The sequence below is a fragment of the Culex pipiens genome, chromosome 3 (assembly GCF_016801865.2).
Source record: "Culex pipiens pallens isolate TS chromosome 3, TS_CPP_V2, whole genome shotgun sequence".
Taxonomy (NCBI): domain Eukaryota; kingdom Metazoa; phylum Arthropoda; class Insecta; order Diptera; family Culicidae; genus Culex; species Culex pipiens.
In genome coordinates this window covers 91,691,219-91,715,484 of record NC_068939.1, presented here as the reverse complement: position 1 = coordinate 91,715,484, position 24,266 = coordinate 91,691,219, and the positions used below count along the sequence as shown (strand labels likewise).

The following is a 24,266-nucleotide window of genomic DNA, read 5'->3' as shown; positions in this document are numbered from 1 at the left end:
GATCTGATATGAGGACCATCGACCAAGTCATAGACCTCTTTTACTCGCCATAGGTTCTAGTGGACAGTTCACGCTGGATAGAGTACAGGTAGCCCCACAGGAACTCACTCGGAAGTGTGGACAGTCAAAGCAGTATGAGTCCCTTGCGGCATCTGCCTACGTCCAATAATGACTTCCCCCGTCGTTGGCGATATCCTCCGCCATAATTGTTAAGAACGACAAGCCTCAGTCTGCTGGCCTGCATCGCACAGGAGGCACACCTTTCGGGATGCCATCGGACACGGAAGAATTGGGAAGAAAAGATGCACCGGTGTCGAAGACCGCAGACACAACCGTAGGCATCAATCAACCAAAAAATCCCCCTCCCCCTTTCACCCTTCCCAGTTGTATGGAAGCGACAGAGTGGAGCTGGAGCTCCACTGGCCGTCCGAACATCGCCGGAGCGCAAACATCGGTCGAGCAAACGGAAGCTGCAAATCATTAAATTCGTCGTGTTTTCCGCATCGATCTCCATCTCTCTGGGATAACCTAGCCCGGTCCGAGTCATGTACTTCTCTGGCCAAAAGCTCTTGTTCAACTGGAACCTGAAAAAGACGAAAGAAATCTGGTTAAATTGTTCCACCGAAGTTGAAACCATCATGCCCATTTTTTTCTGACATCAACAACAAACAAGTTGTCAAACGATTTGCCATCGATCAAAGTGAGCCATCAGGGGAAAATTTAGCGAAAGAGGCCCTTTGGAAAATACAACTTCGACACCTTCACTTAATCCACTTATAACTAAGTCAGTTCTGCTCAGATTAAGTTAAAGTGTTCTACAAAATTGTTCCCCATATTATAATTGATATATATCTCAGGTTTCAGCCATTTTGGTTCGGAGGATGATTTTTGCGGTGAGAAAATGTAAAAAAGTGAATATTCTCCATGGAAAACGCATGCAAACTTAAAAGCGAAAGAGCTGTGACGAAACCTGAACCAAAATGGCTGAAAATTTCAGGAGAGCTTCTGTGGACATAGAGCAATGATTTTATCAACAATGCAACGGTCTAGACGACATTTTTGCATTTCCAAGGAGCCCTGAACCACCCTAATACCCACATGTGTGTGTACATAACATTACACAGTCTGTCGATATGTTGCTTGCTACACACAACCGAGCATCTGTGGACGAAAAATTGTGGATGCCAACGACCTTGACATTGTGAGAGAGGATAATGATGATGGTTCTTCGCGTGTGCGGTGGTGTTGTATCTGCCAACATAAGCTCTAGTAATACTCACTGGACGCTGGATGATGTTGTGTAGTGGGTGGTGAAGGGAAAGCAGCAAGACTCAAGATTGAAACTACTTACTTTTTCTGTCATTCTCGGGTCTACTTTTCATAGCCAAAAATTACAGTGCTGCATATTATTTTCAGCATCCGTGTGAGTGCTGAAAATTTCAACTTTACAGCACTTGTATCGAAAAGTAATATATTTTTATACTTTTTTTTTTGAGTTTCACACTTAACTCGCCAGCAAATAATTCAAGCAGGGAAACAAAGGCTTCACTGAAAATATCCAATTCAAATGGTGTTTCGGAAATTGCAAAAAATGATGTACAAAACTCGTTGCAAAACGTATTTTTTCATCACTCTTTTTTGTGGACGAGTCGTGCTGAAAACTTCTTTTTTTACTATTCCGCTGTGAAACTGTCAACAATTCCTGTCCTTCTGGAGAAACGAAACGGCCTATTTTACCCTACCAATAATAACAGAATGGAAAATTAATACCTTTCAATACTTTTCAGCACTGCAATGGGTGCTGAAAAGTGAAAGTTTTCAACACTTGTGTCAAAAAGTAACATTTTTCAATATTTTTTGTTTCGAACGGTGAATTTACATAACAAATGAATGATAGACATAAAATTCCATTCAAAAAGCGTTTTTTGGAATTGCAAAAAATGTTGTAAGCAACTTGTTGCTTTTTGCAAATCGTTGCATAAACTACTATTTTGGCAACTTGTTGCACAATCTACTATTGTACATTATGTCAGTTTTGGTACTGTCAAACATTCACAAAATATCAAAATATTTTTAACTTTTATTTATTTTTCTAAAGTCTGACGTCAAATCTAAAACTTTGTAAAAAGATTTAAAGTCTTTTCTTTGATCAAAGTGCAAAAATAAACGTTCTACAATGAACAAAATTGAAAAAAGACTTCCTCCCGGCACATGCTTTACTGATAAATCTTAGCCTGAATTTTTAACGCGGGTGTCACATGTGGAGCTTACGACCTTCCAAGGTAGGTGCTTTTGCAAGTCATGTCATGGAGATTATGTTAATATCATTCCTCTGTAATGCCTCATGTATTGATATGTTTGGCAATATCGACGTGAGATTTTTTATTATTTCCGAATTTCACGGCGACCGACTCCATATGGAAAATGCTCAACCCGGGCTGCTGTTGCATAAATATTCTGCAAACTCTACTTGAGTTTGTTTGTCCATCATTCACGGAATGAACGACGTCGCCTATGACGCAAAACAAACCATTGCCAAGGCTTCCGGTTTTTTGGCATCCAAATATTGCGATAGCGAAATTCGTTTGCTCGCGATATCCAAGAAGCAAAATCAAGGTCATCCTGCTATCATAAGGCGATAATCAAGAATTATGGAAACACTTTTAATTTCGTAATTCTGCTTTCTGTTTCATTGGAAAAGGTTTGTCATTATTTACCAATTAGCACCAACTTGGTAGACTCGAAGAGACATCTATCTAGATTGTCTGTTTCGTCCAGTTGCAGAGCTCGAATCGTCTTCAAGTGCAAAATCAACATTGGCTGTCGCTGCCCTCAAGGTGCCCACATAAGAATGACATGTTAATTTATACGGTGCATGACATGAATTTCAAAGGGTGCGTCCGTGGTTTGTTTTGATGCCTCATTTGGGTGGGTTTTATTGTAAGAGAACACTCGTTAACATCATCTTAAACGGTTATCAATTTTGTTTGGTGCTTGTCTAATTGTGTTACGAGCTATTTGAATAAAATTAGCTGCCGTTTAGTTAGACAAAACAAAAAACCATATTTTTTAATTAACTGTAAAGTTCTTTAAAAACAAAAAAAAAAACAATCGTGAAACCATTCAACGAACGGTTCAAATTATTAGCACAAATTATGACAGCAACTTGGATAGGTTAGTTAAAAGCTTAATCGAGAGTGTTCGACGTATTGTGTTCAGTTCAATTACTAACTGACAAGTTTAGACGTAATGATCACCTCAAAGCTATCTGTTTTGCTGAGCTTCTATTTTCAGCCAAGTAAATGCACACTCAAAATCAGAAGTACCCTTCAAAAAGGGTTTTATCTATCCTTTATCTGTCATCCCATACAAAAAAAAACCCTTTTTGAGGGTTACTTCCACCCTTTTTTTCAAGTTCACCCGTCGTCACCCTTTTGAAAAGGGTTACTACCGGTAAACTTGAAAAAAGGGTGGAAGTAACCCTCAAAAAGGGTTTTTTTTTGTATGGGATGACAGATAAAGGATAGATAAAACCCTTTTTGAAGGGTACTTCTGATTTTGAGTGCACAGTAATCTATCAAAGCCGCATGACAAAAATTAATAACGTCAACTTAGGTGAATCGGGAATACAACCTGGATAGAGACAGCTGGTTTTAGAGCATAAATTGAAAACGATATACTATTTTTAAATAAACTATTACTATTTTTGTCTGTTCCTTCTAAACCAGTCAAAAATATCCAAATATTGTGTCGTAACAAAGCTAAAACAGCTATCCCAATTCGCCCCAAATAACGGCAGTGACTTTAAATGTACTGCTGCGACTGATAATATTTGGGGTCATAGACCACCCTAAAAAATGATTTTACAGTCCAGCTAGAGGGTGACGATTCTCGGGAGGTTCAATTTCCCAGGAATCGAGAGTTGAATTTTGCTATTTCCCGGGAATTCCCGGGACCCGGAAATTTTAGGTTTTATGCAAAATTAATGATATTTTGCCAATAATTTGTAAGAAATTTAATAGGCATAGTTTAGTAATCATATCGAGATTTTCGATACTTTGTGATATTCTATATACTTGTTGTAAAAGCTTTCTACAAATGTTTATTTCTGTTGGGACTCATAATATTAACAACTACAAGGAAAACTAAAATGAATAATTGAAACTGGCGGACTTCAACTCTACAGACAAATCTCGTCTCGAAAAATGCCACCGGGACCTTCTGGGATCAAACCCAGGCCAACTGGGTGAGAGGCAATCACGCTTACCCCTACACCGTGGTAAGGTGCAAAGGTAAGCGTGGGGTATCCCGGCTACTGATTACGAACTTCAAATAATCGAGGCTTCGGATAATTGAGTCTGGACTGTATTGAATTTAACTCATTCAATGTAACTTTAAATCATTTTGTTTATAATATACATAATATTTGTATTAAGTGCCGAAATTGCCTCGACCAAATTTCCCGGGAATCGAGAGTCTCAAAAATGACCGATTTCCCGGGAATTCCCGCTCGTCACCCTCTAGTCCAGACTTGATTATCCGAAGGCCTCGGATAAGAAGTGAATTTTCGGATAATCAAATCACAAAAAAAAAGTTTTTAGTTGTCTTATTTGTCATATATTTTAAATCGCGGCCAAAATGGCAGTGATAAAATATTGAAAAAATACATTTTTAATTTATTATGCAATCAACTATGAAAATTTTACAATTTGGGTCGCAGAACTCGAATTTGATGTTAAAAGCAAGAAAGTATAAAAAAACCATTTTTTTTTTTGTTGGTTAATGCTTCGGATAATCGATGGACCGTATTCTCATTTGAACAATAGAAGGATTTATTCAGCTAGCTTTTTTTGATATTCTGCATCTATATTTTCTATCTTCTTAGTTTTAAATTTGATACCTGTTTTCCACGTCAAAAATATTCAAATATTGATCAAAAATATCCAAATATTGATGATTATTGAAAAATAAAGTAAGGTTATTCTATTTCAACCATCCCACGCAGTGTTATAAATTGAATGCATCGTTGGATAAAAGTGGAAGTTTCTCACTTCCCCACCATTACATAACACACCGATAGTGCGAAACGATCTTTTGTTCACTATCCCATGTCAACCGATTACTAGCAACGCCCGCAAATTAATTAGCGGACACTGGATCGGGAGACTAAAGCATCAGACGGAGACTTTGTTTGGAAATAATTCCACTTTTTTGCTCCAAATGAGTTAGTTTACGACCCTGGCGGCATCAATCTCAAGATCACATCTAACACTAGGAGGTTATAGAGAACCCTTCCACAGCTTAACCCTTGGCGCAACCTCAAGTGTGCATGCATACAAATCGCTAGCATCCGTCAAGATCCGTGGGGGTCTTTCGTAAGCTACGTAATGTTAGTTTTTTTTAACTCCGTTTAGTTTATTAAAGTAATTTTTAGTCAAAACAAATGTTAAAATGGCCAATACTACGTAGTTTACTGCCCACCCAGCCAACTAACAGATGAATGATGGAGCAGCCCCTGACCTTGACGCATTGTGCACACACAATCGCGCTACTCCACCACCACAAGCCAACCGGCGGCGGCGGCGGCGAACAACCCGAAACTCGCTCTAGAGATGTTTGCTCCAAAACAATCTTTCCCCTCTCACTCTCACAGCATCACAGAACAAGCGCTGGACGTTGGTCCAACGGACGATGAACTTGAAAATGGATTGGCGCTTGGGCTAAGTAGTGATACAGCGAGATTTTGGATGTTATTATGCTGTCTAAGCTGTAATTTTGTCCGCGGGATGCAAAAGAGGGAAAGCAAATTAAAGGGGAGTGTTCCAAACTATCGCGCCGATTGATTCCAGCCCTGCGTTTGACAGTTATCACTGTGTCAAACAGCACCAAGGTGAACAACGCTCAAGGTAAGGTTGTTTTGACATTTCAATGCAGGGCTGGAACAAGTTCAGAACAAGTCTTGACTTTTTTTTGATAAGGTCCTATAAACAAATGTAAACATTGAGTGTATCCCTTTCACACCTTATGTCAAAGTCCATCGGAGTAAGCGGGATACACTCAATGTTTACATTTGTTTATAGGATCAAAAATCAAAAAAAAGTCAAGAAGTTTTTTTGCAGGCAATCAAACACGTTTTGTGCAACAACTGGCAAACTCCTCGATGGCTTTAGCTGCGCTCTCGGAGAATTCGCGGTCAGCACACATCTGACTTTGAACCAATACCGTGATGGCTAGTGCGACAACACAATTGAATGCGCCGAAAAGGAAAAAAAAAATCCCAAAACGAATCGACTCGGTTAGATTAGTTTCGTGCTTCGATGCGGCAAGACTCGTTTCGCCGGTGGCGGTTTGATCGTCAGTTTCGGTGAAGGTTTTTTTTGTGGAGTGCCACCCCTAGAATCATCCCGGTAATGCCAGGTTACGTCAATCGGCGGAGACGACGATAGTGTGTCGGGAGTTTCAGTAGTTGTTGTTGGTGTGACTTGCCGCGCTTAAACCAGCCGGTGAAGGGAGGCACCGTAATCGTTATCACTACCCACGACTAAGCAAGGTAAACAAACTGCTCAGGAATACAGACAGCCGGAAAACGGTGACATTTTGATGCAGTTGTCGATGTGCCGACCTGTGTTGATACCAGCAAACAAGGCGCGGGGAACACGTGTTCGACTAGAATAGGTTGGATTTTATTTCCAGACAGTATTTGTTTAGTCACCGAGCGCGGTGGACTAACAATCCGGATGTTTCGAGATCGTACCCAGCTGGTTTAAATTAAAGTCGCCAGTTGGATTAATTCTAGCAACACGAAACTTTTCAACACTAGATCATGACTTAGAATCAACATTGCAAATGTAGAGGAACGCAGTGCATCAATGCTATAGAAATCTCTGCAAGCTTAGTAAAAGATGACTCACAAGCAGCGATATGTTTATCAGTTTGCTTTGTGTTGTAAATATCCAATAACTCAATACCACTAAAGTTCAATCATTTAGTAAAACCTGATGCAGCCATTGTTTAAAACATTTTTTGTTACGAATCTTTTTAGTCACAAACCCTCATTGCAAAAACTTGATTACGCCGGCAACATGTGTCTGAGTCAGGGATGGAATAATCGCAAAAATATCAATTTCGCCAGCGAACTTTCTTCACCCGCGAAAGAGAGAGGAGGCAAATCACGCAAAAGAAAATCGCTCCCGAAATTCTTCAAAAAAATCACTCTGCCGATGATTTTTTGCGAATTTCCTTGTCAGAACCACTCAAAAATATTTATTTCACTATGTTTATACACATTGCCCATCTACAGGGTGACGTTTTTCGACGTGTGACGTTACACTTGCAAGTGTAGTAGTAAATTAGATGTTCCGCCGAATAATCAAGATGATGATTTCTTTAGATTCCTTTTACCGATCTTTCGTGCGCGAGAGAGGAGAGTCATGCTCCCTTCGGATTTTTTTCTCTTGATGAACATCCAAAGATTTTCTTTTGATGATGATTATTCCATCGCTGGTCTGAGTGTTGAATTAATCGTAATTACGCTCCTGCATTTTTTGTTTGTAATTCATTTAGCAAAATGCGCAAAAAAGTCCATCGTTTAAAATTCGTTAATGATATACATACACGACGACGCGGGGAACACGTAAATGCAAATTTGAAGAATTATTTTGTTCAGACGACAGTATTCTGCATCATCGGTTAAATTACAAAGTTCGACAAGTCTGGTAGATTGGGATTTCATTTCCCGGCTCGAGCCAGCAATTAGATTCATCCATCCATTTTCTCCAATATATTGCGTTAACGCCTTGAAATGTAAAGAAATTATGTTTTAAATTTCGTAAAGCTGTTGCAAATATTTTTCAAAGTTCAAATTAGGGAGCAAGACAAATATTTTCATTTAAAATACTTCAAAATTTCAAAGAAATTTTGAGTACAATCAGCTTAGAACAATTAAAAATTCGTTTCTGCGTTTATGATCATTTTAACATGTTCAAGTTCGTTTAAACATATTTTCAATTTAAGTGAATTTTCACCGCAAAAACTTTTGTTTTCGCAAAAACATATTTTTTAGTTAAACTTAGATTTCATGAAAACTAATGATTGTAAACTAACTAACCTAAAAACCTTTTTTTTATCGATTTTTTTAGCTCTGATTTTAAAACTGTTTTTTTTTATTTTCGGCCCTTTTTTTGTTTCTCTTTGATTTCACAAAAACTCAATTTCCCAAAATCCGTGTTTTTTTTTATGTTTGAGATTTTTTTATATGTTTTGGGCCAAAACCCGTTACTCTTGAGCCATAGAGAAGTATGGTCGAATATTTGGAAATTTTTCAAAAGGGCCAAATATTCAACATCACGCCCTTTTGAAATGTTAGTCTTTTGATCAAAAAATATTGTTTTCGAACTTCGAATCTCCTATTTCTTTCCTTTCAAGCCGCTGTATCTCAGAAACCAGAGATCGAAGATTGTTTGAATTTTATAGCAAATTTCCTCACATTAAAAAAAATCTGAAATGGTCACTCATAGTTACTATTTTTTTAAACAGAAAACTGCAAATATTTCACTGAGATTAAACTTTCGGTGGCTACATCGTCACTTGTGTGCTATCATGTGACACGAGTACTGTAAAAAGATAGGAAATGTCACAAGAGAGCACACAAGCGAAGATATCTTGAAAACGAGGCACTTTACCAAAAATCTGTTAAGTACTTTTCGTTTGCAATTTCAAATTTACATAAAATAAATTAGATTATTAATTAGAAATTAAAAATTTATGAATGCAATTTAGATTTTTTCCAAAATCACATTTTTTCAAAAAATTGAAAAAAAATTTTTTTTTGGGAAATTGAGTTTTTATGAAGAAAAAATTAATTCAAAAATCAGGAGATTTTTTCCGTGTACCTATTTTTCTGAACAGTCCTCATCAATACTTACAACTTTGCCTAAGACACAATTGATCAGAAAATTCCTTCAAAAGTTACAGATTTTCGAATATTTACGTACCATACAGGCCAGTTGCCAAAATTCTATGGTGAACCAATGACACAAAATGGCTTCTTTGGTCATAGGGAAGGCCCCCACAAAGTTTGAGCCAAATTAAAAAAAACACAAAAATAAAAAAGGTCGAAATCGGTCGATTTCGTAGAGAATTGCTCATGTCCCGAAATTGTACAGTTGAGTAACGAATAATGGCAAAAAATTTGAATCCATTTTTGTATTATTATTTTTTTCGATGAAAAATACCATTTTACCATACTGAGGCCAATAAATAAGGCGTCCAATTGTCCCTTTGACTTCAAATTTCCAAACCCTTACCAGCAGGCAAATTGTTTAAAAAAACGTCATTTTCAAATCGTCAGATGTGTGCTATCTTGTGACATAGACCATTTTGGTCGAAAATGAGTTAATGATGACGTTTTGCTATTCTTAACAAACACTACAAGATGCTTTAACCCGATTTTGGAAACTCGCTTCTGTTTCCCGGATATCGCAATACACACTTGTGACATAGCCCAATTTATCATCAAAATGATCGTGCACACTTGTGACACGTCATGCATGTTGTTAGAAAATGTGGAAAATTTTTCTTGTTTTTCACAAATTTATGTTGTTACACATTTTCTGAAGGCAATGCAATCTTTTGTTTTTGAAAATATACTGATTAAGTCGGTTATACTATTGATTTAAGTCTATTTTAGTTTGTATGGGAATTCTGTGCACACTTGTGACACGTAGTACAACTTTACTTTCGAAACACACTTGTGACACGTGCTTTTCAGATTTTTGTTTACATCATTTACTGTATCTTTTAACTGGTGTAACCAAATTAGTTGAAACTTGGAGCGTTTGTTAAGCGATAGTATACGAACCGATTGCTTCAAAAAGTTTGGCTCTATCATTCATAGTTTTGAAAATATTTATCATCAAACTTTTAAAATCGATTTTCTCGAAAATTACTAAATGGTCGTTGTCACAAGATAGCACACAGCTGACGAAATGTTAAAAAATGGAAAGGGGTCATACCACCTATCCGTAACGAGATGAGAAGGACAAAAATTACCCCTTAGGAAAAAGTATCACGCAAATCGAAGATATATCACACGGAATATGTCTTGAGAGTCTTCACAAATATCAGCCAATTTGGTTTATCCAATTTCGTTGAGAACCTAAAGTTATAAACTCCAAAAATATATGGGATAATACATTTCCTAAGAGATTGAAATGGTCTTTGTCAATAATCACTACAATCAAAAGAAGCATTGAGAAAAGGATAAGTTAAAGATCGAATGGGTGAATCAAACTCTGCTCTATAAGTGAAATTTAAAATAATTGATAGTAAGGTATCATTTAATACCATACCGTTAGGTCAGTCCAGGTCAGCAGTAGGGTGGAATCGAAAATTGATTTTTTCAGCAACACATTTTTTAGGTCCCTTTTAAGGTTCCAAATAACCTCCCTAAATTTTGGAGCAATTGGTTAAGCCCACGATTGGCGCAAAGCGAATGAAATTTGTATGGAATTTACTATGAAGAAACATGCGTTTTCACATTTTTGATTCTACAAAATTCATGTTTTATTATTTTATGAAACTAACACCGTAGAAGTATAGCCCTGGATGTCCTTAACAACTCTCCCCAAAGCAGTATGGTGCTAAATTGCTTCAAACAAGAGTTACAGAACGTTCAAGAGAGACATTTTGAAATACTCGAAAAAAAAACATACTTTTTGCCAACACTGCCAAGTCAAGCGGAATCTTTCAAAAAATATAATATATTTGAGGATTTGGGGTGCAACTTAACAAAATAATGTCTTCTAAACAATTCTTCACATCGATTTTAAGTAAGGTTAATCAAGATATAAGAACAACATGTCTTTTTTGTATTTAGTGGTTTCTTAGGCAATGTTGGCAGAAAGTTTGAGTATTACTGATTATTTCAATACACTGCTTTTGAAAACTCTGTATCTTTTTTATGAAGCACTTTAGCACCAAACTTTCTTCGGGAGAGTTGTTCAGGACATCCAGGGCTACACATCTACGGTGTTAGTTTCATAAAATAATAAAACATGAATTTTGTAAATTCAAAAATGTGAAAATGCGAGTTTCCCCATAATAATTTCCATACAAATTTCATTCGCCTTGCGCCAATCGTGGGCTTAACCAATCGCTCCCAAATTTTGGGAGGTTGTTAGGGACCCTAAATGGGACCCGAAAAATGTGGTGCTGATTGGATTTTTATCATTTTAAATTTTCCCATATAGGGACCATCCATAAACCACGTGGACACTTTAGGGGGGGGGGGGGGGTATGGCGATTGTCCACGATCCATACAAAAAAGTTTTTTTTTGTATGGACAATTGTCCACGAAGGGGGGGGGGGGGGGTAAAAGATTCACAAAAAAGTGTCCACGTGGTTTATGGATGGTCCCATAACTAGATTCCACCTCAGTGTAGCAGTCTCCTCTTGCTTCCGTAGAGCTGCTGGTATGCAGTCTATTGGTCGTCTGTTTGAATCCTGGGGTGGATGGGATCTTCGATATTAACAGAGGTTTGGATTGCCGCTTCAAACCTTCGGAAACCTAGTTTCCAGTAAGAATCTTGCAATATAGACCACCAAACCCATGTTGTAGAACAAAAACCATGCTTTGTTCTAAAGATGTATGCTTTTGGCCTAACGCAGACAATAATCTGCCCTTAAACAATCCAAACACATGATTGATCGATAAACTTGAACTTGTCAATGCTCTGCTAGTTAGCCCCCAAATTAGCTATGACAATTCATCAAAATGCTGTCTATCTGCTCGTTGCCAGAATCGTATCTCAAAGTTCAAAAAACACGCGATCACACTGCCGCAGAACTGCCTCACCTTCACCAAAAGTCCAGTTTGCCATGCACGATCAACCACAATCGAAGTTCTTCCGTTGAACAGCACCGCACGCGCCAAATCTCCGAGCCATTTTTTTCCGCCTCATATTCAGTTGGATTTTTTTTTTCTTCTTCTCTCTATTATTTTCCGAAGGTTGATCATAGACGGTGGTGGTTCGACGACGAAACCTGCAACCAATTTTCGGCAGAACATTCGTTGCGTTGCCGTCGCGGGGCTTAGACCGAAATCATCCTGCCCGAGCCTGAACACAACTGGCATTTGATGGGCTGATCGCGTACAAGTTGAAGGTGAACTTCGCACGGGACAAACATCGGTGGCTGGCGGATGTGAAAGAAGTTGCAGCATCAATTTGGCGTGTATGCTAGCCAGATTGTGTTACAAAATCCGTAAAAGAGTACAAAAGAAGAAAAGAAAGAAGGAAGAAAGTGCTCAAAAAGTGATAACAAGTGCCAAGCAAGTGTGTAAGTGTGGTATTAATTTATAAGTTGGGAAGTTTGCAAAGAAGGTTGTGGAGAGAAGAAAAGTGCAAAGTTAAACAAACAAGTCTGAGAATAGAGTAGTACAAGTCGTTAGTTAATTTACCGCGACTTAACGCGCGGTGCTGCTAACTGAAGTTCGCGTGAGTGTGCTTCCAAGATGACCTTGCCAGATGTGCTGAATCCGAGCCCGGAGGTGGTGGAACAGCTGAGGGAGTCTTTTCGGCAGAAGATGAAAAACGACGAATTGAAAATTCCACGTGAGTTGATTTATTCAGTATTTGTGTGATTGTGTAAACGCCTATTTACTGTTTATTTCATTTATTTATTTTTTTATGATACGATGCAAGTAGCAAAATTGATAAATCTTCCCTAAAATAAAAAAAAAGTAAACCGATTTTCAAATTTCTGTCCCTGTTCAGCCTCAAAATTGTATAAACAAAACTATGACACAAAATTACTTCTTTGGTCATAGGCTTTTGATTTGAAACTGCCTTCATCTTTCAACATTACAGAGAAAAAATCGCGACTCACGGGTTGTTCTTTTGGACTATCCTGCTTTGCATAGACAAAACTAATGACAGTTTTGAACCGGTTTGCAACAAGATTGCGATTTGAATATGAATTTATCCGGTTGATTTTTTTGTTCTGCCAGAGAAAAAAATGTTCCGATAACGGTCGAAGGATGAGTAGACAAAATTTAGCTAAGATATTTTTAGAGCGATAAATTTGCACACTCTTCCGGTTTTGAAAGCCACATCTTAGCGTTAAAGTTAATGCTAATCCGATCTTGGAACATCCCACTTGGTAAATTACACTTCCGGATTTTGGCTGACCGGACTGGTAGGCTTCAAAATTGTTTCCTTTTTTTCGATACCTTTGTTGTTTTGCACGAAGTATTTCAACACAACTCTAATCACTTTTATCAAAGCTTGTAAAAATCAAAACATTTCGATAAGCAGCTAATTCATTTAGGCGCACTTCAGCCATGGCACAAAACGTCACGTACGGGAACACCTGCAGCGAATTTGCGTCGAGTACATTTCCTGACAACATTACCTGTCGAGATAAGATAAAAGAGCCTTTGGCCCATCCAGACGACATGTGCTGGTGTAATAAATTATGGATTTGATGAGTTATCAAATTATTGTTTTAATTCGATCAGATGAATCTTTGCATGCCAAAAATGTTCTTTAAATGTGAGATATTCTGTGAGGCATTATGAACAGTTTTAAATTTATTCAAATACTTATTGCAAAAAGGCCGTTGCAAATATTTTTTTTTAAATTTAGTAGGGAAATAATTTTGGCCGATTTTAGCGTGACATACTTTATGGATGACGCCTTATAACAAACAGATTTATTATAAACCCTTAACTGCTCAAATTTTAATTGGGTCCTAAAATTAAGCTTAGATTTGTGATATTATTGTTCAAAACGATAAAACTTATTTTTCTGAGTACAATGACCCTTTGTACGACCGCAAAGGATTTAAAATGGATTTTTAAATCAATTTTAACAAAATAACTTCTCGGCCCTTCTTGACAGAAAAGGTCCTACTTGACAGCTCGTTCCAAGGGGACCATAGTTGATCCATCGAAAAAATGTTGTCTTGTCAAATTATTTGTTTGCATTAAAATGGAAAAAAGTGATCAGTAATGGTTTATAATCGTGTTTTTAACCATTGTACATAAAAAATTACGTAGGGCTTAAGGACCCTATTGGTAATATTCATTTCCATATTTTCAGGAGGTCATTTTGATTTTTGTTTAACGTTAATGCTTCACTTGATTTTCTATGTTTACTCCTTTAATGGTACAGTCATCCCACATATTCGGAACACTTTTGTGATAATTTGTCAATACCATGCCAAATGCAGCTTTTCTGTCGACCCTACTATTTTTAGAACCTTCATTTGAACATTCTTTTGCTATTTTACTAGTAAAAGGAGTACTTTTTGAACAAAAAAAAACTCATTTCAAGAATATTTTATCCAGAGCAAAAAAAAACTACCTCCAAATTGCTTGTCCCATAATTGTGGGATGTTATTGTGCCTTCCACAATTGTGTAACACATGAATTTAAATGATATTTTCCCAAAAGTTATCAGACCATGTATAAAACATCACTAAGCTTGAGTTTCATTAGTTTCAGTGTGTCAGAGCCGTACCTTGGTTCCACGGCGCCCTTGGCGAAGCCTCAATTTGGCGCCCCTTCCAAATTTACATGCATTTTGGAAAATTGATGTTAATTTTCAATGATTGCTTCAATGAGTTTTATTTTTTTTAATTGCTATTGGAGACCTAGGTATGACGGTTGAAACCAAAAACACAGTGTTTTATGTTTTATTTTTCAAATTAGTATGAGATAGGTTGAATTCAAAATTTATTGTAGGAATTAAGTTAGCTGAATATTTTCTCAGATTTTATAAAATCAATAATGATAGCAGGGTTTGTTTCTAAAATTTATTTTTCAGATAAAGGCACAGAATTTAATGCTCAATCATTATACATTTAGCTATAACTTGTTAGTAAATTTGATATTTTCTAAGCCAGCATAATATATTCTGATCTAGTATTAATTTGATTGTATAAGCAAAGATTTTTCACGGATTCGTAAAACATTTAGCTGATTTGGCATTGGATTCAATATTGGTGCATTTAGAAAAAAGAATTGTTCTCCAAAATTAAAAAAAAAATATAAGTATAATTTTTCATCATGCAGCGGCACAAACAATTTTTTTCTAAAAATCATTCAAAATCCAGCGCAATTTTTGATTAATGATAATATTAATATTTGGTAAAAATATGAAGGTTGAATCGATTTGAACAGTTTTGGTCTCATTCGATCCGTCTTGGGGTCCCATAAGTCGCTATTGAAAATTATAAAGTTTTGTTGAATACTTCAAAAGTTATGCTAAAAAAACGATTTTAACAAAAGTCCGGAAGTTTGTACATTTTTAGAAAGGTATTCGAAAGACCTTTCCAACGAGCTCAAAAGATTGAAGATCTGACAACCCTATCAAAAGTTATTTGCACATAAGTGCCCTGAATTATGAAGATCTGACTACCCAATCTGATGGTATGAATAATGAATCTAGTTGATAGAACACAAATACGCCCTTTTCTATTTATTTTGGATAGTATTACCCTCTAAATATGAGGAAGGCACCAACCACCTAAGGGTGGATTAAGCAACGTTTTTTTTTATTTATTTTGATTTGTAAAATTAAATTCCATTTTCAAGAATATTTTTTTTTGTGCAAAGCTATATGAATATTTCAAACCTTGATAAAATATTATTTGTTTGTTTTTAACTGAAACTTATTTTTCAAAAAATAAAAGTTTGAATAATTTCACATTACCAGAGTTTTTAAGACGATTTAAAAAAGTAATTGTGTACATTTTGGCGAAATAATACTAGAACAGCCTGAAACATTAATCGATAAGTTGTTCTGAGTGTGTAGCAATTTTTCAACAACGGTTAAACTGAAACTTAAAAAGTAATGTTCAGAGCAGCTTGTGTGCTCTGAAAACTTTTTTTTTTTCTTGAAATATGTTGGTTTTATTGGTGAAATTTTACACCAGTTTTTGTATTTCAAACTCTAGTATTGAGGCTTTGAGGCCATTTTTTAAACTCGAGAATGTTAAAATTTCAAATGAAAAGTATATGTTTTAAATGTTAAAATAATTCCTATTTCCAGTAAGCTCAAAATATGATCATATATTTTTTTTTCACAATTTGGCTGATTGTGATTCACAGCCGAATTAACGTGAAAATAACAATTAGTTGGACATTTTTTTAAGTCTGGAAGGTAACTTCATTATACAACGGTCCAAACTTTAATGCTGTATTTATGTTGAAAAGCTCTTCTAGACCTCCTTGAACTTTCTGCTACTTGAGTGACCCTTCTTTGATGTAATAAATTTAGCACTAAATATAAATTTTCAAAAATACTTCGATAGACATTCATACAATTGATTTTGGCGCCCCTAAATATTTTTTTTATATTTAAAACCAAATTATCTCGTTATGTGTAGTTCTACTTTATATTTTGGTGCCCTATTCTAAATACCTAAATAGGATGTTATAACTGACATGACAATTTTGTAGAATCATCGTTTTTGGCGCCCCCCAAGCCTAACATTTAAAAAGGTCGAATGAAAACTTAAAATGCTGTTTTGAATAATGGGGTCCAAAGAGCGTATATCTGAACATATTTTTATTGGATTCCTCGGAAACTTTTACATAAAATTACAAAAAAAAACTATCTTAATCCACCTATGTGGTTGATGCCTTCCTCACTTTTACCAAAAATGGGTAATATGAGTGGTTTGGACACATATTTCAGCTATTTTTTTAGATCCAGAAAAATAAGTACACAGATATAACTTAAGTGGTCATAACTCGAGACAGGGTTGCCAGATCTTCAATGTTGTGAGCTTGTTGGAAAGGTCTCTCAATTACCTAACCAACGATGGGTCGGATGATGGATCCGGACATCGTTTACATGCATATAAATGAGATCCGGATATATGTGAAAACACATTTTTATACATAACTTTTGAACTAGTTATCGAAACTTCAAACAATTCAATGGCGATGTATGGATGTATACCCTATACCAAGTCGATTGCAACTGGTTTGGTCAAAATCGGTTCAGCCAGTGCTGAGAAAACACACACACATAATCAAAATATAGGATGGTAGCCAAAAACGTATTTTCGTAATTCTTGTGATTACGTTTGTGGTAAGACTTTTTCTCATATTATTTTTTAAGAACTCATTTTAGAAGAATTAAAAAACTCCCAAACAAACTGAGACAAGACAAAAATTAGTTGAAAAGTTATAAAAATAGATAAAAATTGGAAAGAATCCTATTTAACTATTTATTGAAGTATTATGGTATTTGTAAAGGCTAAAAAAATATTGATTCAAGGATGAACAAATGCTTTTGGAAAAAAAAACTCTCGAACAAAATCAACTCAGTTTTTCTCATAAAGCTTTGATAGTACTACTTCGAATTTGAAATGAAACTATGATTTTTTGAAAGTACAAAGTTTTTACTCATATTTGAACAATTTTGTGATATTTTTTTTATCTCATATTCGGTTTTGATAAGACACTTTGTTTTACCACTACAACTTGTTCTATTCCTTTCCATTGCAGCTGGCGGATTTCACCCGCATGACCTGAACAAGATCTTCGCCAACGACGTGTGGCTGACAAAGTTCCTGGAGAACAACGATCTGGACATGAAGGCATCGCTGCAGCAGGTCTGGGACACCTGCAAGTGGCGAAAGACACAGAACATTAATGGTTGGTGTGATTTAAAAATCATTCTTTGAGAGTGGTCAATTTTAACGTTATTTTTCTTTTCTCAGAAATCAGCGAGGAGAACATCCGCATGGACTACGTGAAAGAAGGCATCATGTTTCCACGGGGGAAGGACCTCGACGGGAAGACGCTGTTCATCTACCGGGCAAGTTTGTACACGCGAGGGTCCAAAAGTCTAGACGAAATGAAACGAATGTTCCTGTACTGGTTGGAACGAATAATTCGCGAATCCAACGACGATTACATTACGATCGTATTTGAGCTGTCCGACGCCGGACTCAGCAACGTAGACATGGAGTATACCAAGTATATCATTGGTACGCTGAAGAACTACTATCCATACTCGCTTAACTATATTTTGGTGTTTGATTTGCCATGGATACTTAACGGTAAGTTGTGATTCCTTCGAAGTACCAAGCATCTCCACTAAAAACGCTCTTATTTTAGCCACATTCCAAATCATCAAACGCTTGCTACCGGCAAAGGCCGTCGACCGGCTGAAGAACATCAACGGCAAGTCCATCCGAGACTACGTCGACGAGGACAACATGCTCGCGGCTTGGGGCGGAAAGGACGACTACGAGTTTACGTTTGTTCCGGAAGTGAGAGGCACCCCGGAACCGGCACTGACAAACAACAACTCCATCAATCATAACAACAATAGCAGCAACATCAACGGCTTCAAAAAAGTGAGTACAAACACAATCAATTTCCCAGGGACAATCTGGCGACCAAAATGAACAAAATTATCCCCCGCTCCGGCTTTACGATGAAAGACATAAATTAGGAATCCAATCCGCAGCGGATTGTCGCTTCTTGAAAGTCGTTTTACGGTATCGATTTTCCAGTTTCTTCAAATTTACTGGCCATTTTGCGAAAAGTTTTTCCATGGGACACAGCATCTCGTCTGACTGTTGGGATGGTTTCTCATTTTGCTTTGCTGGAAGTGCAAATGGAATTTTGATGCTTTTCGCTGAAAAGCTGATTTCGACTCGTTTCAAGTGGAAGAGGTTAACCCTCTACAACCCAACCCCGCCTCTAGATGGGCCTCGATTTAAAAAATCGCCAAAAATCCATTTTTCAACCAATTTTTGATCTTTAAAAAGCATTGGAAAGAAGAACTATTAAAATTTTGGAAAATTTTAGGGTTGGAAGTTTGACTTTTTTTATGTGACTTTGCCAATGTTTTCAAAAATGTATTTTTTTTAGGGGTCAACTTTGGCTGTGATTTTTACTAACATTTCCTATATTTTAAGTAAAAAGAAGCAAGCAGTAATTTTTCTAGTGCCCCAGACTATGCCTCTACGCATTCATTTACAATTTAAATGATAATGGTTCCATTTTATAGCAGAAAATGTGAAAAACATGCAAAAAATTGAAAAAGTTACTGTAAAAACATGAAAAAAATAGATAGGCAAAATGTAATGATAGGAGGTGGTAAAGTAGGCCAAATACTACCAAAAACAAACATAAGCTAAACAAGATAAATGCAAATTAAAATACTAAAAATGAAACAAAAAAAACATAAAACAAGAGAAGTAAAGTTTTTCGAAGAACAAAAGTTGCTCAAAATGACATCCTGAACGTTTTTCGAAGAACAAAAGTTGCTCAAAATGACCTCCTGAACACGGGAAAAATAAAAAAAATCGAAAAAAAAAATTGGGCAGTAGAGGGTTAAAGTTCTATGAAGAAGAAATAACCCAATGTACGGCTAAAAACCCTCATTCAAGAATAGCGATATGACCGGTGTGGGCGAGAGTTGCCCGAGTGCGCTGAACCGTAACAGATGTGCTCTCGTGATTTCGGAAAGTTTATAATCGAATAGGACTAGCCACACTTAATGTATGGTGCGTTTCCAAAAAGTTCTAGCATAAAAGAAATTTAAGGGGAGACGCACGGTGCATAACCTTCAGAAGGACATATTTTAATGACTTGAATCCAAAGATGTCTTAGAAAATTCGAAAAAAAAATCTTTGTAAATATTTGAAGCTGGACAAACAACACTTTGACACAAAAAAAAAACATAAAAAAGAAGAAACTGTATGACATTGTGTAGGAAGAAGAGCAGTAAGGTACGGCAAAATTTATTTTCAATAGGTCTTTATTGATTGATCTATTCATTATGGTTCTTTGGCCTAAAAAATCGATTCTTGAAACCATAAAGTGTTAACAGAAGCTATTTGTTTAAAAGAAAATGTTTTACCCTTAATAACACTTGATAAAATCATAAGGGTTATTCTCCGCCAACTCACTCAGCAATTGCCCCGACCCCTCTTCGATTTGCATGAAACTTTGCCCTAAAGGGTATTTTTGGTCCCAGATCAACAATCCGAGCTTTTTTTCTGATATCAACACAGTAAAAAAATATCGTGGTAATATTACATTTGGCAAGGAGTACATTTTTTATGTCAGAAATAATGTGTAATTTTATCTCTGAAAATGTGTAATGTCAACACTTTTCTGTTGTAATGTAACTTTTTCCGTCTAAATGGAGGTAAAATTTCATCATAAAAGAGGTAATATTGAACCTTCCAAAATTACACCTTCCAATTTTACACAATTTTATACTGTGAACAGTCGACCGCTTTCATTTTTGAACATGCAAAAAAATACGTGATTTTCAATAATTTAAAGCCTGAAATGGTGACGATTCAGAATTTTAAAATTTTATTTTTATTTTTCATCGAAAAAATACACTAAAATAGTTTTGATACCTCCGCCATTTTTCATTACTCACTATGGGAATTTAATGTTCTTTTCTAATCTGTAATAACCCAAAAGGGATTTTTTTTCATTAAGAACAATTTCTTTTTATTTTAAGTTTTTTTTCTCGGCTCTGGTCAATGTCGAGGAAGTGTCAAGAAAATTCATAAAAAGTACTTAACTTCAAATTTATAGCCTGATTTTCATTTTTTTTTTTAAGTTAGAAGCTGGGTGCAGAATAGTTGTCCGCAAAGCGGCCTCAATTTAGAACTGTCAAAGTGGAACCAATTTACTGTTTGCAAAATAATACCAAGAATTGGCAAGTATTGTGATCGATCTATAATTTATTTTGTCAGGAATAAAAAAAATTCGATGGCGTCGAGCTATTAAGGTATTCAAAGTCAAAACATCTTAAGAAGAGGGTTGAAATCGAGATTGGCATGATTCACTGCTAACATTTCAAAATCGCTATGTCTCACGTTTATGACGCTTTTTTAAATGTTAGCGACGAATTATCAATAACTATGAATGGTACCTGCCAAATAATATTTGATAATCTTACTCCGAAATTATCACTGCACATCAAAGATACATAATCTCGGAACTTCAATTCGGTTGATCTTCTGAATCGCGAAATTTCACCCACTTTTGAAACAATTTTTCAACACGTAGAAAACAAAAAATGCCTCTTTTGGCCGCCCATCGTTTAGTACAGTCATCCCACATATTCGGAACGGTTTACAGATAGGCCAATGTTCATCAAATCATAGAAAATCGTTAATTGAACATAATGATTTGCTTTTACCTTCATGTGAAACCTTTTCTTGAGATCTTTCGATTGATGTATAGACCGGCTGTACATTTTTACGTTTTATATCAAGTTTAAAAAAAAAAAAACATTGACCCTTGAAATCCACAAATTCTGAACACTTTTTTCTTATGATGTAAACAAACTTTTTTTTCTTTCCAGGAGTACATATTTTTTACAAAATACTAACTTCACAATCTGAAACCAATAAAACACATGCTTAGTAATGTTTTATGAATGGTCTGATAACTTTTTTGTGAAAATATCAGTTAAATTCAGGTGTTCCACAATAAGGCTTTCTAGGCCCAGTGAAAAAAAATATAATTTAACCCAAAAATTAAGAACTTCTCGTCACGGTGTCCTGATGCAAACAATCATCGAGCTCGAGCTGTCACAGCCCTGCGAAGTATGTTGTCTGACATATCGAGCTATCAGTCAAAAAATCCAGCTAGAAGTCGCCGGACAAAAAACTTTCGCTAGAAAGAGATAGGAAACCTGATGCAAACAAACGTCTAGCTGTACTGTAAACATACTTTGAATGTGTTAGTAAATTTCTGACTAGAATGCCTTATTGTGGGAGGCACAATAACATCCCACAATCATGGAACAGGCAATTTGGAGGCAGTATTTGCTGCTCAGGATAAAATAGTCAAATTACCACCAAAGTGTTCCGAATTTGTGGGTGTTCCGAATATGTGGGATGACTGTATACGAAGAAAAAAGTGGGATGCACTTGATTTTTCATCGAAATCATCAAAATCAACAGGTCCAAAATGTTTCAAAACAATTCACTTCAGCAGCAAAAAATATGTCACGCTTGAGCTTGAACATAGCCTTCTACTTTGTTTATGTTTACAGCTGTAGTGCTGTTGTATTAGTGGGGAGCAGTGGGGAGCTTTCGAAAATCACGTTACGCATTCTGTCTTTTCAGCACCCAGGTTAGAAGTAGCACTAAATGCTTTTTACATTATAAATACATTGTAAAATATCACTGAATTAATGAAAATATATTTTTTCCTAAGTTTTTACGTTTTGTACCGATCTGTGGTCCAAAATTTCAAAGTTTGTAGAAAGATTAAAATTTCTTTATTTGATTCAAAAGCATAAATAAATGTTAAACAATGTATTCTGAATAATTAACAATTGATTTTAAAAAAAATTCAATGAAAATTTCAGTTTAACTCAATATTTTTTTGAAATTTTGAAGGGGTGGAGAATGAAACCCTGAAATAAAATTTGCAATGGCCTGATTCACAACGAGCTAAGATTAGCATTTTGAATGTTGAGTGAAATTAAGGTGGTAGCCAAAATTTTGTTTTTCAATTTTGATTTTTTCTTTTGTGTCTGAATCTCAGCTACAAGAATGTCAATCTTCAAAGTTTCTTTTTCCAATTTAATAAGTCACTCTAAAAAACGGTTCTATACCATTCCCCAGAATGTAATTTCCCAGAATTCCATTCCTAAGAATGGTCCATTCTTCAGAATCCCATTCCCCAGAATGACCCATTCCGCAGAATCCCATTCTCCAGAATGATACGTTTACCAGAAAAGTTTTTTTTGTTACGTAATGTACTATTTATTTAGTTTTAAAGTGTAAAGTGTTATTTAATATTTGACCTATTTGTGATAATTGCTGACAAAAGTTTTTTTTTCTACCCATTCAGACCAGAATTATCAAAAAAAAAAAATAAGTTTCTAATAGGAATATGATTCTAAGACCATACGAATATTATAGGTTGCTTTAGGATATTTAATCACCTTAAAACCACACAGAATAGTTTTGCATGACTGGCTGGCTCTAATGCATGGCTGTATGAAAATCATATTAAGAAGCAAACAAAACAATCGATCGTGAATGATGCTTTACAAATAAAATGAAATCATGATTTGTTTATATGCTATATCTTTCAACAAACTGGCAAATAGTTAAAATATGAACAAAATACAAAAATTCATAATTATTCTGCATTTTGTGACGTTCGGTTTTCTGAGCAAAATATAAAATTCCGCCTTTTGATTTTCGATTTGGCCTGTTAGTCTATCAATTTTATTTCTAGTACACAGAAAAAAGGGGTCGATTCTGTTTCTCGAATCTCTATGATCAAAAAAGTATTTCGATCCTAATATCTAAACAATAACAAAATTCATATAGAACAACTATGCATTTATGCGCAGTAACGAACTTGTCAATATTTAATTTCATTTTTGAAGTTTATGTCCCTCGGCTCCGACCAAAGTCGAGAGGGAGGGCAAAACAAATTTAAAAAATATAAAAACTTGAAATAACAAGCCTAGGTTTCAAAATGTGGATGAAAAAAGTGTTTTAAAATGCATTTCACACGCGTCCAGTTGCTTTCTAATCAATAGTTTTCAAAATACAGTACAGTCGATTATCCGAAGTTCGATTATCCGAAGTTTGTATGGGACTTCGGATAATCGAATCATGACCAACAATTTTTTTTCGTTTTATTTAATTTTCTTCCCGAGCAAACGGAAATAACTTGGAAATAACATTTTTTGTTATTTGATAATACTAGGCCAATAACATTTTATGTTATTTATAACAAGATTTGTTATTCGTCGTTATGATTTTTTTGTTATAGGATTGTTATTGTGATAACAGAATAATAACATTTTTAGTTATTCTTCGAACAAATCTTTGTTATTATTTTTTGTTATTTTAACAACTAATCCGATCATCCCAATAACAATTTGAGGTATTCTTCTAAGTTGTTTTGGCTTTCAACCAATATCAGACCAATAACAAATTTTGTTATGATAACATAAACTGTTATTAAGCCCTTATGCAAAAATGGATTTTCCAAGAAGAATCCATAACACTTTCTATTATTTTAACAGTATTTGTTATTGAAATGGCATGAATTTTGTTATTACCGTCTGCCCGGGTTACTCTAAACATCAAATTTGAGTTAAGCGACCCCACTTTAGTCAGATTTGATAAGTTGATTGCCTGTTAAATTTCAAAATGATTTTTTTCAATATTTGATCACCGCCATTTTGGCCGCCATCTTATATTTAAAAGGTCTGAACCACTTAAGCATAGTTTAG

The 24,266-nt window shown here is 35.6% G+C and overlaps 2 protein-coding genes across 3 annotated transcripts in view; both read left to right on the top strand.

Moving 5' to 3' along the window:
• The window catches only part of LOC120430930 (uncharacterized), a 202,216-nt gene that overhangs the window by 95,242 nt on the left and 82,708 nt on the right, over positions 1–24,266 (top strand). The gene's annotated exons all lie outside the window — the stretch shown is intronic.
• LOC120420027 (motile sperm domain-containing protein 2-like) overlaps positions 1–24,266 on the top strand; it is a 52,284-nt gene that overhangs the window by 2,416 nt on the left and 25,602 nt on the right. Inside the window, exons 1-5 of one of the 2 annotated variants that reach the window (XM_039582926.2) lie at positions 6,306–6,550; positions 12,008–12,611; positions 17,519–17,668; positions 17,734–18,075; positions 18,134–18,375. In XM_039582926.2, the coding sequence (XP_039438860.1) occupies positions 12,512–12,611; positions 17,519–17,668; positions 17,734–18,075; positions 18,134–18,375 (834 nt within the window). In that variant the 5' untranslated portion in view covers positions 6,306–6,550; positions 12,008–12,511. Of the gene's footprint in view, positions 1–6,305; positions 6,551–12,007; positions 12,612–17,518; positions 17,669–17,733; positions 18,076–18,133; positions 18,376–24,266 lie in introns of those variants that run through there. The other variant, XM_039582927.2, reaches the window with a different exon arrangement.